Consider the following 12,767-nt stretch of genomic DNA (forward strand, 5'->3'; position numbering starts at 1 on the left):
GATCATTGTATTAGTGAGCAATCAAGACAACAGACCACTAACTCAGCAGCATGATACTTGAGCTCAAGTTAGCAGGTGTTAATACCTGTATCCTCCTCATTGTGGAAGACTTGCGGCTGACCATCTCGGAGCAGTTTTCCATGCAATTTTAGATATTCTGTAGAGCTGACTGTGAAAACCTGAAGTTTCCCATGCTGGGATTCAACTTCACCAGGGTCACTTGTGTCTGAAGTAGTTAACTCTTCATCCTCAGTCTCCTCTTCTTCCTCATCTTCATCTTCAGCAAATGCTGCTTTCCTTCTCATTTCCTGCAACAAAGAACAGCCTCCATTGCACCCCTACTCAAAGTAGACCGGTTGATCAGCTGCAGAGGCTTTAGCTAACCTCTAGTTTAGACACTAGAATGAGCACTTCTTGTCTTTCTACGAGATATGTGCTAGTTCAACCACAAGCTGCATTTGGTGCGGTTCTCTGGCCTGTGTTATTCAGAAAGTCATACTGGCAATTTATGGATGAACGTACAACTCGTCTCCTGAAATTAGCCAAACAAAAACACAGAGTTGCCCTCTACTAGATAATGTGCTTCTCATTAAAAAGGTGCCCTAATCATTCATTAGTAGTACATATAGAAACATCAGCAATTCAGATTAAAGGAGTGGTAGCACCAAAAACGTATGGATTCCCTTTAACTTTTCTGTGAAGGTTGACATTTCAGATTCCAGTTCTGGTTCACTGCATCCACTCACAACATAAGAGCAGTGAAATCCAGATGGTGGCCCGGAAGTGCTGTCCCCCCCTTCTGCAGAGACAGAGGTGGTGTTCCCAAGGATTCCTACCTGAAGGCCGTTGTTGAAATCCACCCAAATCCGCTGTTTGGAAAACCTATTTCGGGACTGAACGCAGATCAGACTAATGTCACGAAGCTTCATATCTTTCTCTCTTTGCAAATTACTCATCTAGGTAAAGGAGAAAGGGGAGAAATGAGATTATACCCAGAACAGGCGATATCATTTAAAAAAAACCAAAGTTCCAACTGCAACCAAAAGCTGACGCTGCATGTGACCTTCACATTGTTGTTTTAGTGGAATGTCAATGCTGTTCGGGGTCAGGAATGACAAGGTTGCCAAAGGAAGTAACTTAAAGGAACAAGGGGTTACTTACTGATAAATGAAGGTTCTTCAAGATGTGTGGTCCCTATCTGTATTCTACTGTGGGTTACACATGTGCACTATGTGCCTGAAACTGGAGAATTTGAAAGTAGCGTCCACTGGTCCATGTATGCCCCCTGGATCACCTTGTCTCTCCACCCAAGGGGATAAAGGACAATGTGGACCGCCTGCCTCTCCAGTTCCTTCTCCACCGTGAATAGGAGGAGATCCAAAGCAGAGAGGAAGGTGAGCAGATAGTTGAATAGGAACTACACATCTCAAAGAACCTCTAGTTATAGGTAAGTAACCTCCTCTTAGCGTGATGGTCTCTACTGTATTCCACTGTGAGTAATTAACAAGCGGTACTTAAGTAGGAGGAGGGTGCGAAGATGTTGATGATAGGGCTGAGCAAAGGACTGCTGTTCCAAAGGAGTCCTGGACTAGGGCAGTGTGTCTCGTAAAAGTGTGAACAGAGTCCCACGTGGCTGGATTATAGAGACCAAGGAGGATTACATCCTAAAGAGAAGCCATGGTTGCAGCTTGTGCTCTCGTGGAATGAGCTCTTCCCCCATGTGGGAGAGAGGCTCAATATTTGGTAACAGTAGAACACAGCCCGAGATCGATTTGGAGATCCTGTGAGTCAAGATCGCTTGTCCACTGAGTCTTTCTGTTATAGCGACAAATAGTCTTGGGGACTTCCTGGTTGGTCTTGTTCTGTGTAGGTAAAAGGCTAAGGCCTGCCAGACATTGCAGGTGTGGAGTTTCTGTCCCTCTGAGGAAGTGTGCAGTTAGGGAAGAGCACAGGTAAGTGGATTGAATGGTCCAAGTGAAATTCCAAGACAACCTTGGGAGTGAATTTGGGGTGTAAACATAAAACCTTATCTTTATGGAATGCAGTGTAAGGAGGATCCGCCATCATCACTCCAAGTTTGCCAACCCTTCTGGCTGAGGTGACAATGGTCTCAAGTTGCAGTGGGGAAGGTCTAGGTTGGATATTAGGAAAAACTATTTCACTAGGAGGGTGGTGAAGCACTGGAATGGGTTACCTAGGGAGGTGGTGGAATCTCCATCCTTAGAGGTTTTTAAGGTCAGGCTTGACAAAGCCCTGGCTGGGATGATTTAGTTGGGGATTGGTCCTGCTTTGAGCAGGGGGTGGGACTAGATACCTCCTGAGGTCCCTTCCAACCCTGATAGTCTATGATTCTATGAATGCGACTTTCATGGAGAGAAGAGACATGGAGCAGGAAGCTAGAGGGTCAAAGCGTGACCTTGTAAATGCTGAGAGAATAAGGTTCAAGTCCCACTCAAGGGTAGGCTTGTGAATAGTCAGAAAGGTTCCAAATAGGCCTTTCCAAAATCTGGTGGTCAATGGGTGAGGAAAGACCAAGTAACCCTGAAAAGGAGGACACTATGCACTAATCACTGCCAGGTGGACTCCCAAGAAGCTGATGGATAGGCCTGACATCTTTAGATATCTGAGGTGCTCAAGAAGAAAAATCTCTCCATTTAGCCAGGAGAAATCATCTAGTGGAATCCTTCCTACCATTAGAAAGTACGTCTCGTATGGCTGCAGAACATGCATGTTTCAAGAACGACATCCACCCAAAAACCAAGCCCCGAGATGAAGAAAATACAGGTTGGGGTGCTTGATCTTGCCATCCTGTTGAATCAGGAGTCTGGGGAATGTTGGGAGGATGACTGGCATTCAGAATGACATGTGCAGAAAATTCGGAAACCAAAACCGACTGGACCAGCAGAGAGTGATCAGGATAACCTGTGCCCTGTCCTACTGGATTTTGGAGGGTGAGAATGGTTTCCAGCGTTTACACTGACCCCCAGGGAAGAATCATTGAATCACAGGACGGGAAGGAACCTCAAGAGGTCGTCTAGTCCAGTCCCCTGCACTCATGGCAGGACTAAGTATTGTCTAGACCATCCCTGACAGGGGTTTGTCCAACCTGCTCTTAAACATCTCCAAGGATGGAGATTCCACAACCTCCCTAGGCAATTTATTCCAGTGCTTCACCACCCTGACAGTTAGGAAGTTTTTCCTAATGTTCAACCTAAACCTCCCTTGCTTCAATTTAAGCCCATTGCTTCTTGTCCTAACCTCAGAAGTTAACAAGAACAATTTGTCCCCTCTCAGTCTTCTCTTTTCCAGCCTAAACGAACCCAATTTTTTCAATCTTTCCTCATAGGTCATGTCTTCTAGACCTTTAATCATTTTTGTTGCTCTTCTCTGGACTCTCTCCAATTTGTCCACATCTTTCCTGAGATGTGGCACCCAGAACTGGACACAATACTCTAGTTGAGGCCTAATCAGCACAGAGTAGAGGGGAATGGAAGAATTACTTCTCGTGTCTTGCTTACAACACTCCTGCTGATACATCCCAGGATGATGATTGCTTTTTTTGCTACAGTGTTACACTGTTGACTCATATTTAGCTTGTGATTCACTGTGACCCCCCAGATCACTTTCTTCAGTACTCCTTCCTAGGCAGTCATTTCCCATTTTGTATGCATGCTACTGATTGTTCCTTCCTAAGTGGAGTACTTCGCATTTGTCCTTATTGAATTTCATCCTATTTACTTCAGACCATTTCTCCAGTTTGTCCAGATTGTTTTGAATTTTAATCTTATCCTCCAAAGCACTTGCAACCCCGCCCAGCTTGGTATCGTCCGCAAACTTTATAAGTGTACTCTCTGTGCCATTAGCTAAATCATCAAGGAACATTTTTGAACAGAACTGGACCCAGAACTCATCCTTATGGGACCCTACTTGATATGCCCTTCCAGCTTGATTGTGAACCACTGATAACTACTCTCTGGGAACAGTTTTCCAACCAGTTATGCACTCATCTTATAGTAGCTCCATCTAGATTGTATTTCCCTAGTTTGTTTATGAGAAGGTCGTACAAGACAGTATCAAAAGCCTCACTAAAGTCAAGATACACCACATCTACCGCTTTCCTCCACCCACAAGGCTTGTTACCCTGTCAAAGAAAGCTATTAGTTGAAGAGGAAGTGTAGCATCATTAGAGTTGATGCATGGGCCTTCTGGCATGACTTACCAATAAGGAGCCAGTTGTCGAGGTAAAGACTTTGGGGGTGGTCACTATGCCAAAAGGGAGCACTCTGTAATGAAAATGGTCAGGGTCCATCATGAATCTGAGGAAGCACCTTCTTTTGGGGTGTAAAAAAAGTCAGTCAAGTAAGAGCTGCTTCCTTGGTATCTAGGGGGGACATGTTCTATCACTCCTTCCTCTAATAGGTAGTCCACCTCTTGCTTGAAAATAGTCTTGTGAGAGTAGTCCCTAAAGAGGGAGGAGATAGGAATGCAAACTCAATCACATAGCCAGCACAGATGACGTTCATCACCCACTGGTCTGTTACTACATTCTAGGGGTTGAGAGAGTGCCAGACAACCTACAAAAGGCATGTGAAGGTCGGACAATGTTTGGCCTAGTGGTTCACAGCTCTCATGGTCCCTTCAAAAATTGTGCCTCACTGGGGGTTGAGATTGGGAGGCCAAGCCTGTTGCAAAAGGTGCAGGGAAGTGAGTCCTTTGAACATTCTGCTTCATAGGGCATCTGATGAAAAAAAACTGTTGAGCCACACATCTAGGTCTAGACGATTGTCGATGGAACTTTCTCTTGGGAGCAGGTGTATATGTCCCCAGAGAGTGGAGGATAGCCCTAGAGTCCTTCAAACTATTGAGGAATTCATTCATCGTCTGACTGAGTAATTGTGATTCATCAAAGGGGAGTTCCTCCACAGTATTCTGGACCTCTCAAGGGAACCTTGACACATGGAGCCATGACTCTGCACATGACAATGGTAGTAGCCATGGCTCTAGAGGATATGTCAGTGGCATCAACTCTGTATTGGAGGGCAGTCTTGGCTATTAGTTTGACTTTGTCTATCAATACCTGGAAACAAATTCTGTCCTGTAGTGGAAGACTGTCGGTGAACTCCGCAAACTTATAGTAGTTCAGGAAGTCGCACTTGACCATTAATGGCTGGTAGTTGGCTATCCTGAACTGGAGATTAGATGACAAGAAGACCTTTCTCCCCAATAAGTCTAGGCACGTACTCTCTTTGTCTGTAGGAGCAGACTGTGGGTGTTGCTCTCTAGCCCTTTCAGAAGCTTCCTAAACCAGAGTTGGGAGGAGGGTGAGAAAACAAAATTTCAGCCCCTTTGGCTGGCGCACATTTTTCCACCCAGTTGGGGATGGAAGCACAGGTGGCAGGAATGTGCCAGACAGCCTTCATTGGCTCAATTATAGCTTAGTTTATCGGGAGCACTACTTTGTGGGATCCAGATGGGTGGAGGATGTCAAGGAGTTTGTGCTGGGATTCCTGAAACTCTTCATGAGGAATCTGTAGTTCTCCAGCAACCCTACAATGAAGATCCTGGAACTGCCTGAATTCATTGGGGGGAGGGAGGGAGACATAGGGGTTACCGCTTCGTCTAGAGACAAAGATAGCAGTCTTGCTGGTTCTGACAGAACTGCTGGATCCAGTGCGTATTGCTCTTCCTCCTCTGAAAGATCTGGAGGGAACAGAGTGTCTCCATCACGAGGAGGCAAGGAGTGACTCTCCAGCAGACTTGAGAGACTCTGCAGAGCGGTACTGGTCCCAGGGCCCCCAATATGGCCAGTAGGAAGGGTCAAAAGGGGGACATGGAAGCCCCAATGGCATGAAGTGCCAGTGGCTCCAAGCTAAATGCGGAAGTTGGTCCCAAGCAGGTGTAAGTCTTTTGAGTGGTGAAGGATATATAGGGTAAGGAAACGAAGGCTCCTCGGGTGGTTTGGAGTCTCCCGATGAGGAAAAAGCTGATTCCTGTTCCAGAGGTGTACCACCTTCCCACTGAAGGGAAGTTGTATCTTGAAGAAGGAACAGGCAATAAACTTCTCTGAGCTGTTGATTTCCAGGTGGTGTTATAACAACATCTCTGGAAAGGAACAGACCCAATGGAGGAGATGCCAGATCCAGGAGTGCGAAGATGTCCTGTGGAGTGGCCTGGGACTCAGTTCTCCCCAGTGTAAGAGTGGTTGTCTTTGTCTGGACCATCAGAGCTGGAGAGGGTGCTGTCGAAGACTGTGCCTCAAGTAGAAGGTGAACTCTTTGGCAGAGCCAACAGATCCGGAGGTCTGGGAGGTGCTGAGAACAATACGGATTGATCGCTTTCCAGTACGTATGGAGCTTGATGTTTATGGACTTTCTTGTTAAGCCTCTGGGACTTAGGATGTACTACAGTAAAACCTCAGAGTTATAAACTGACCCTTCAACCACACATTCCATTTGGAACCATAAGTACACAATCAGGCAGCAGCAGAGACAAAAGAAAAAAAAAAAAAAAGTGCAAATACAGCACAGTACTATGTTAAATGTAAACTACCAAAAAAAAAGATTTGACAAGGTAAGGAAACTGTTTCTGTGCTTGCTTCGTTTAAATAAAGTTTGTTAAAAGCTGGATTTTTCTTCTGCATAGTAAAGTTTCAAAGCTGTATTAAGTCAATGTTCAGTTGCAAACTTTTGAAAGAACCACCACGACGTTTTGTTCAGCGTCACGAACAACCTCCAGTCCCAAGGTGCTCGTAACTCTGAGGTTCTACTGTAAGTCCTCTTGGACTGAGGTGCTGAGCTTTTCAGAGCCAAATCCGATGCCTTTGAAGTGGATTTTGAGGAAGACAGTCTCAGGCATATGAGAATGCTTCCTGGGTTCCCGAGAAGATCCTGCCAGGGGATCAATGGGGGTAGCATCTCTGGCATCAATGTCAGACTTAGCAGCAGGAGGCCCATGCCTTGCTTAGTCAGGCTGATGTACAGGGGGTTTTCCCAGTCTGGGTCCAATTGAGGGCTCACAGTCTTTTCCATGGAGGCGTTTTCAAAAATGGAGTTCCTGCCCTTCCCAGGTACGGCTGGGGAACGAGTGGCAGATACTGCACCTCACTGCAATGTGAGCTTCCCCAAAGCAATATAGGCATTGTGGTTGTCACTGACAAAGAAGGACTGCAGGCAGGAAAAACAGTTTGAAGCCCTGAGTCCTGGGCTCAGTCCAGTACCCACATGGGGCATTAGGGGGAAGGGAAGTGTTCCCCCAAAGATTAATCTAGCACTACAAAACTATGAAAACATTAAAATTATTAACTGTACAAGGCGCTAAAAACTAATTAACAAAGCTAAATAATATCTTAAGGGATGAAGCCAAAGCTACGGACACAGAGAGGTTCCGACCTGGCTCATGCAGCGGTGAGAAGGAACTGGAGAGGCAGTTGATCTGCCCCACCTTTTATCCACTCTGTCAGAAACATGAGGTGAGCTAGGGCGCACGTGCAGACCAGTGGACAATACTTGCAAATTCTCCAGCTCCAGGCACATGGTACGCATGCATAACCCACAGTGGAACATGTTAGGGACCATCACTTGAAGAAGAATCCACATTTCCTCATTTGAACAAAAAGTTGGTCAGATCGTGGCTCCCAAGGACACTCACTCTGAATTCCTTCTCTAGGATTTTCTTCCTAAGGTCATTTTCTTTCCGGAATGAGGCTGGATTTTCTGCACCAGGTCCTTGCCGTTGCTGCTATGAAAGAACAGAATACTGGAAGCATTAAAAACATTAGAAATTTAAAGCTCCATACTATTCCAATCATCAAGCTGTCCCCCAAGGAGGGGGGGGGGGGTGTTAAGTCAGAAAAATTCCATGAACTAGAAACATTTGGCTAGACAAAATTGAACTCAACAAAGCTTTCTACTGCACAAATCACTGAAGTTCCCAGAAGAGAACACTGAGGGAATCCTCAAGACTCATCACACCCAAGCACAGCAGTGACTGGCACTCCACACCAATGTTATAGTGATAAAATTGAGATTAAGTAAAAGACAAGTAACTTCAACTTTATTTTGTGTGAGCCTCTCTACCCATCTTGCCTGAGGACCATGACACAAGAAGAGAAGACACGTATCTAAGCTGGCTCCAAGCTCTTGAGGCATAATTAGTTTATTTTCTCTATAAAAGGTCCCTATACAATTGTACCACTGTTAACAAGTGAATAAAATTAATCTAGCTATCACTGTATGTTAATAATTCTTAGTATTATTTTGTAGCAGATCAGGATTGGGGCCCTGTTATACTGAGTGCTATATTAATACACAGTCAGAGACGACCCCTGATCTGAAGAGTTTACAGATTAAGACTAGAGAAAAGAAATGAGTAACCAAACAGGAAAACATGGGGAAGGAAGGAAGAGGGTTACAGGGATCGGACATATAGACTTGCGCACAGTCTGATGGCTTCAAATAGTTAGTTGCACAATATATATCAGCAATAATCAATCCTAGTATCTGAGGCAGAATTTTAATCCATCCATCCACTGCAATAGCTATTTGAGTTTCTCTTGACCTATCACAAATGACGTACAATGCCTAACTTCTGTTCTTTAGACTATGGAATAGCCTTCCAAGAGAAGAGGAAGCTCTATTGCTTAGGCTGTTTCAAACCATACAGGGCAAAACACTGGAGGAACATATTGTAGGGTACAGTTCAGCACTGTCTCCTGGGTGATGGACTAGAGCTAAGAGCATTTTCCTCTCTACTGGCAGTCTGAGAGCTGAGGATCCCCTACATCTCCTCTTACTGTGCTGCTCCCAAGGTTTGAGTCAGATTTTCTTCATATGTGATCTCTGGATTATCCATCCTCCTTTTTTCCCCACTGGAACAACTAACCATGAAAAGCCTTTCTCCAGGTTTGAAATACAGCCCATCGGAATCTAAGTGGCAGGGGTGAAGTTAGCTGGAGGATAACAGCTATTTTAACCACCAACAAACATAATTTTCTACTGCCTGGAGGCTGTTTCCAGACCCAAACATATCTGCCACCCAGTGTCTTGTGCTAGGAGGCGGAAAGGAATTACCAACCTCTTGTTGGAGTTGAGCATAAAGTATGTCCTTCTCCATCTCCATTTGCACCCGCTGATTTTCCAGCTCTTCCAGTGATTTTTCTATGGGCTGGATTTCATCTCTTAAATCCAGGTCACTGCAAGATCCAGGTCATTTAAAAGTTAGGCTATAAAAAAAAGTGAGCCACTACAAAAAAAAGATATTCCATACACTGATACTCTACTGGAATTAAGTGGATATTTTTGCTGTAAAAGAATTACACAGATATTCTGCTTTAATTGCTTGATTACTAACAGCAATTCATTGTGAACAAATTGACAATCCTGTGCCACGTGTTTTGTTTGCAGAGCTTTTCCAGATGGGTGAGTTCTATGGCTCATTGGTTTGCATACCACACTATAATCTAGGGCCCTCATACTATAGGGCAGACGTGGGCAAAGTACAGCCCGTGGGCCACATCCAGCCCATGGGACCATCCTGCCCAGCCCCTGAGCTCGCGGCTGGGGAGCCTAGTCCCCGGCCCCTCCCCTGCTGTCCTCCCTTCCCTGAAGCCACAACGCGGCGTGGGCCGCATTCTGGCCCGCCACTCCTGCTGGGAAACGTGGGGAGCGCAGCTGGCTCTGGCCGCGTGTCGCAGCTGCAAGCTCCTGCTGCTGGTAAGGGGGTGGGGGGAGGAGGGGAGATTGGGTAAGGGAGCAGGGACCCTGGGGGACAGTCAGGGAAGAGGGGGCGGTTGTATGGGGTGGAGGTTCTGGGGGCGCGGTCAGGGGATGGGGAACAGGGAGGGTTGGCAGTGGGAGTCCCAGGGGGCCTGTCAGGGGGCGGGGATGTGGATAGGGGTCAGGAGGGCAGTCAGGGGACAAGGAGCAGGGGGGCCTGGATAAGGAGGTGGGATCCCGGGGGGCAGTTAGGGGCAGGGGGTCCTGGGAGGGGATGGTCAGGGGATGAGGAGCAGAGGGCAGTTGGATAGGGGGCGGGAGTCCCGGGAGGGGGCAGTCAGGGGACGAGGAGCAGAGGGCAGTTGGATAGGGGGCGGGAGTCCCGGGAGGGGGCAGTCAGGGGACGAGGAGCAGAGGGCAGTTGGATAAGGGGCGGGAGTCCCGGGAGGGGGCAGTCAGGGGACAAGGAGCAGGGGGGGTTGGATGGGTTGGGGATTCTGAGGGGGGCAGTCAGGGGGCAGGAAGTGGGAGGAGTCAGATAGGGGGCAGGGGCCAGGCTATTTGGGGAGGCACAGCCTTCCCTACCCGGCCCTCCATACAGTTGCGCAACCCCGATGTGGCCCTCGGGCCAAAACATTTGCAGATACTAGAAAGCCCAGCACACAGACATTCTGAGGACAGATAAACATTTAGCACTTTTATAGCAATTTATATCCTAAGAGCACTGTACTAGTGTGAGCTACAGGTGGTACAGTCCATTGTAATTCAACTGAAAGGTTAGGGACATTTCATCACGATTGGAAATGCTGATGAACTTAGTTCACTGCTGTGGCCAGTAATCCATATAGCCAACCGCTAGCGTACCCCGGCCAAACCAGAACACTTAATTGATCCTTTCTTGAACTCTGCACACTTGAGGACTGGTTTACATGGCGAGCCCTACAAGTAGTAGTATGAGTAGGGCCCAACCAAATTCATGGTCCATTTTGGTCAATTTCAGTCATAACATTTTAAAAATAATAAATTTCATGATTTCAGCTATTTAAATCTGAAATTTCAGTGTGCTATAATAATTGTTGGGGTCCTGACCCAAAAAGGAGTGTGGGGGGATCGCAATGTTATTATAGGGGGGTTGCAGTACTGCTACCCTTACTTCTGCGCTGCTGCTGACGGCTGCGGTACCTACAGAGCTGGGCGGCCAGAGAGCAGTGTCTGCTGGCCGGGAGCCCAGCTCTGAAGCACAGAAGTAAGGATGGCATGGTATGGTGTTGCCACCCTTACTTCTGCACTGCTGCCTGCAGACGTGGGCACCTGGCCAACAGCCGCCGCTCTCCAGCCTCCCAGCTCTGAAGTCAGTACAGAATCAAGGGTGGCAATATCGCAACTCCCCTAGAATAAACTTGTGATGCCCCCTGCAACTCCCTTTTGGGTCAGGACCCTCAATTTGAGAAGTGCTGGTCTCCCCTGTGAAATCTGCATAGTATAGAGTAAAAGCACACACGGTCCGTGACGTGTTTTTCATGGTTGTGAATTTGGTAGGGCCCTAAGGGCAGGTCTACAGTACCGCTGCCGGTCGATCTAAGCTACGCAATTTGAGTTACGTTAGTAGCATAACTTAAGTAGACATAGCTTAGATCTACTTACTGTGGGGTCCACATTACGCTATGTTGATGGGAGACACTCTCCTGCCGACATTGTTTCCGCCTCTCCTTGAGATGGAGTACAGAAATCGATGGGAGAGCGCTTTCCCATCGATTGAGCGTGTCTTCACTAGACCCGCTGAATCCATGCCGCTGCATCGATTGCAGCAGTGCCGATTTAGCTCCATAGTGAAGACAAGCCCCAGGTATGAGGAGCCACACTGACATTCACTGTACTGTAGCAGTGTCCACACAGGATGTTAGCGCACAGCAAGCTGGTGAGCTGCAGAGTCAGACCCTGGCTTGCTGCACAGTAACTTGCGAGCCCTTAGGCTCAGTGGGATCACCTCTACATTCTACCGCTACTTGTAATCTGTCCCATTTTATGAAAGTTAAGAGCATCTCTTGTACCCCTGGCAAGTTGCTGAAGAGGTTCTCAGTTTAACAGAGCTTGAGTGATCAACCACTACCTCATGCAAGACATGCTACTGGAGCAGCGTTGAAGTTACCTCATTATTTCTGTAACGTTAAAGCTGTCAGTCTTAGTACAAACAAATGCTAAACTCCCATATTGGCCATCCATGAGCAGCTGTCTCCGCAGGTTTGCACTTAGCATCTCTTTGGCAGTCTTGTCATCCACTGCTCTGGTGATGTTGGCTACTACCCATACTGCATTGCAGTTCTTTAAATACTAAAAGATGGAAAGAAAAGTCAGTTTACAGGAAAACTGTAGTGATTAGTTCTAAAACTTGAGAGTTTCAACCAATTCTTATGAAATAATACATTCAGAAACGCTGTTCCAGAATCTCCAAACCTGCATGGGTGTCTAAGTGGAAAGGTGACACTTAGGGCAGGTCTACACTATAGGGCTAAGTTGATCTAAGTTACGCAACTCCAGCTACATGAACAACCTTGGGTCCGATGTACCTTAGGTCAACTTATTACAGTGTCTACACCGCACTAGGTCGACGGGAGAGTTTCTCCCGTCTACTTACCTTATGCTTCTTGTTCCAGTGGAGTACTGGAGTCAATGGGAGAGCAATCGGTGGTCGATTTAGCGGGTCTTCGCTAAAACGATCCCCTGGTAAGTTGAGACAAGCCCTTAGAAATATTAAGTGGAAGCTCCAGACGGATAATGCAAAAGAAAAGAATTCCAAATCTATTTACGTGCTGAGGCTTTCAGAGTTGCTATATAACAGTTACAAGTGTCTAACAGTGGTGAACCATTTTCCAAATTTAATGTTAATCAGGTTTTTTTTTTGCACTCTGTAACCTACTGAGACACTATAAGACAGTTGCCCAGACTTTCGCAGAATGTACTAATTCAAACACAATTTAGCAGTGTTGCTGATTGAGATGTACAAAAAGGGACTGCAATGGCAGAAAAAGTCTGCATAGACACAAACACAGCTGT

At 46.6% G+C, this 12,767-nt stretch overlaps 1 protein-coding gene across 1 annotated transcript in view; it reads right to left on the reverse strand.

The window, feature by feature from the left end:
* Positions 1–85: 85 nt before the first annotated feature.
* The window catches only part of LOC117873901, a gene marked incomplete at its 3' end in the record, with an annotated part of 45,959 nt that continues 33,277 nt past the window's right edge, over positions 86–12,767 (reverse strand). Inside the window, 5 exon segments of the mRNA XM_034763787.1 lie at positions 86–308; positions 837–956; positions 7,648–7,737; positions 9,073–9,190; positions 11,863–12,044. Coding sequence (XP_034619678.1) covers positions 86–308; positions 837–956; positions 7,648–7,737; positions 9,073–9,190; positions 11,863–12,044 — 733 coding nt within the window.

The sequence above is a fragment of the Trachemys scripta genome, chromosome 2 (assembly GCF_013100865.1).
Source record: "Trachemys scripta elegans isolate TJP31775 chromosome 2, CAS_Tse_1.0, whole genome shotgun sequence".
NCBI lineage: Eukaryota > Metazoa > Chordata > Testudines > Emydidae > Trachemys > Trachemys scripta.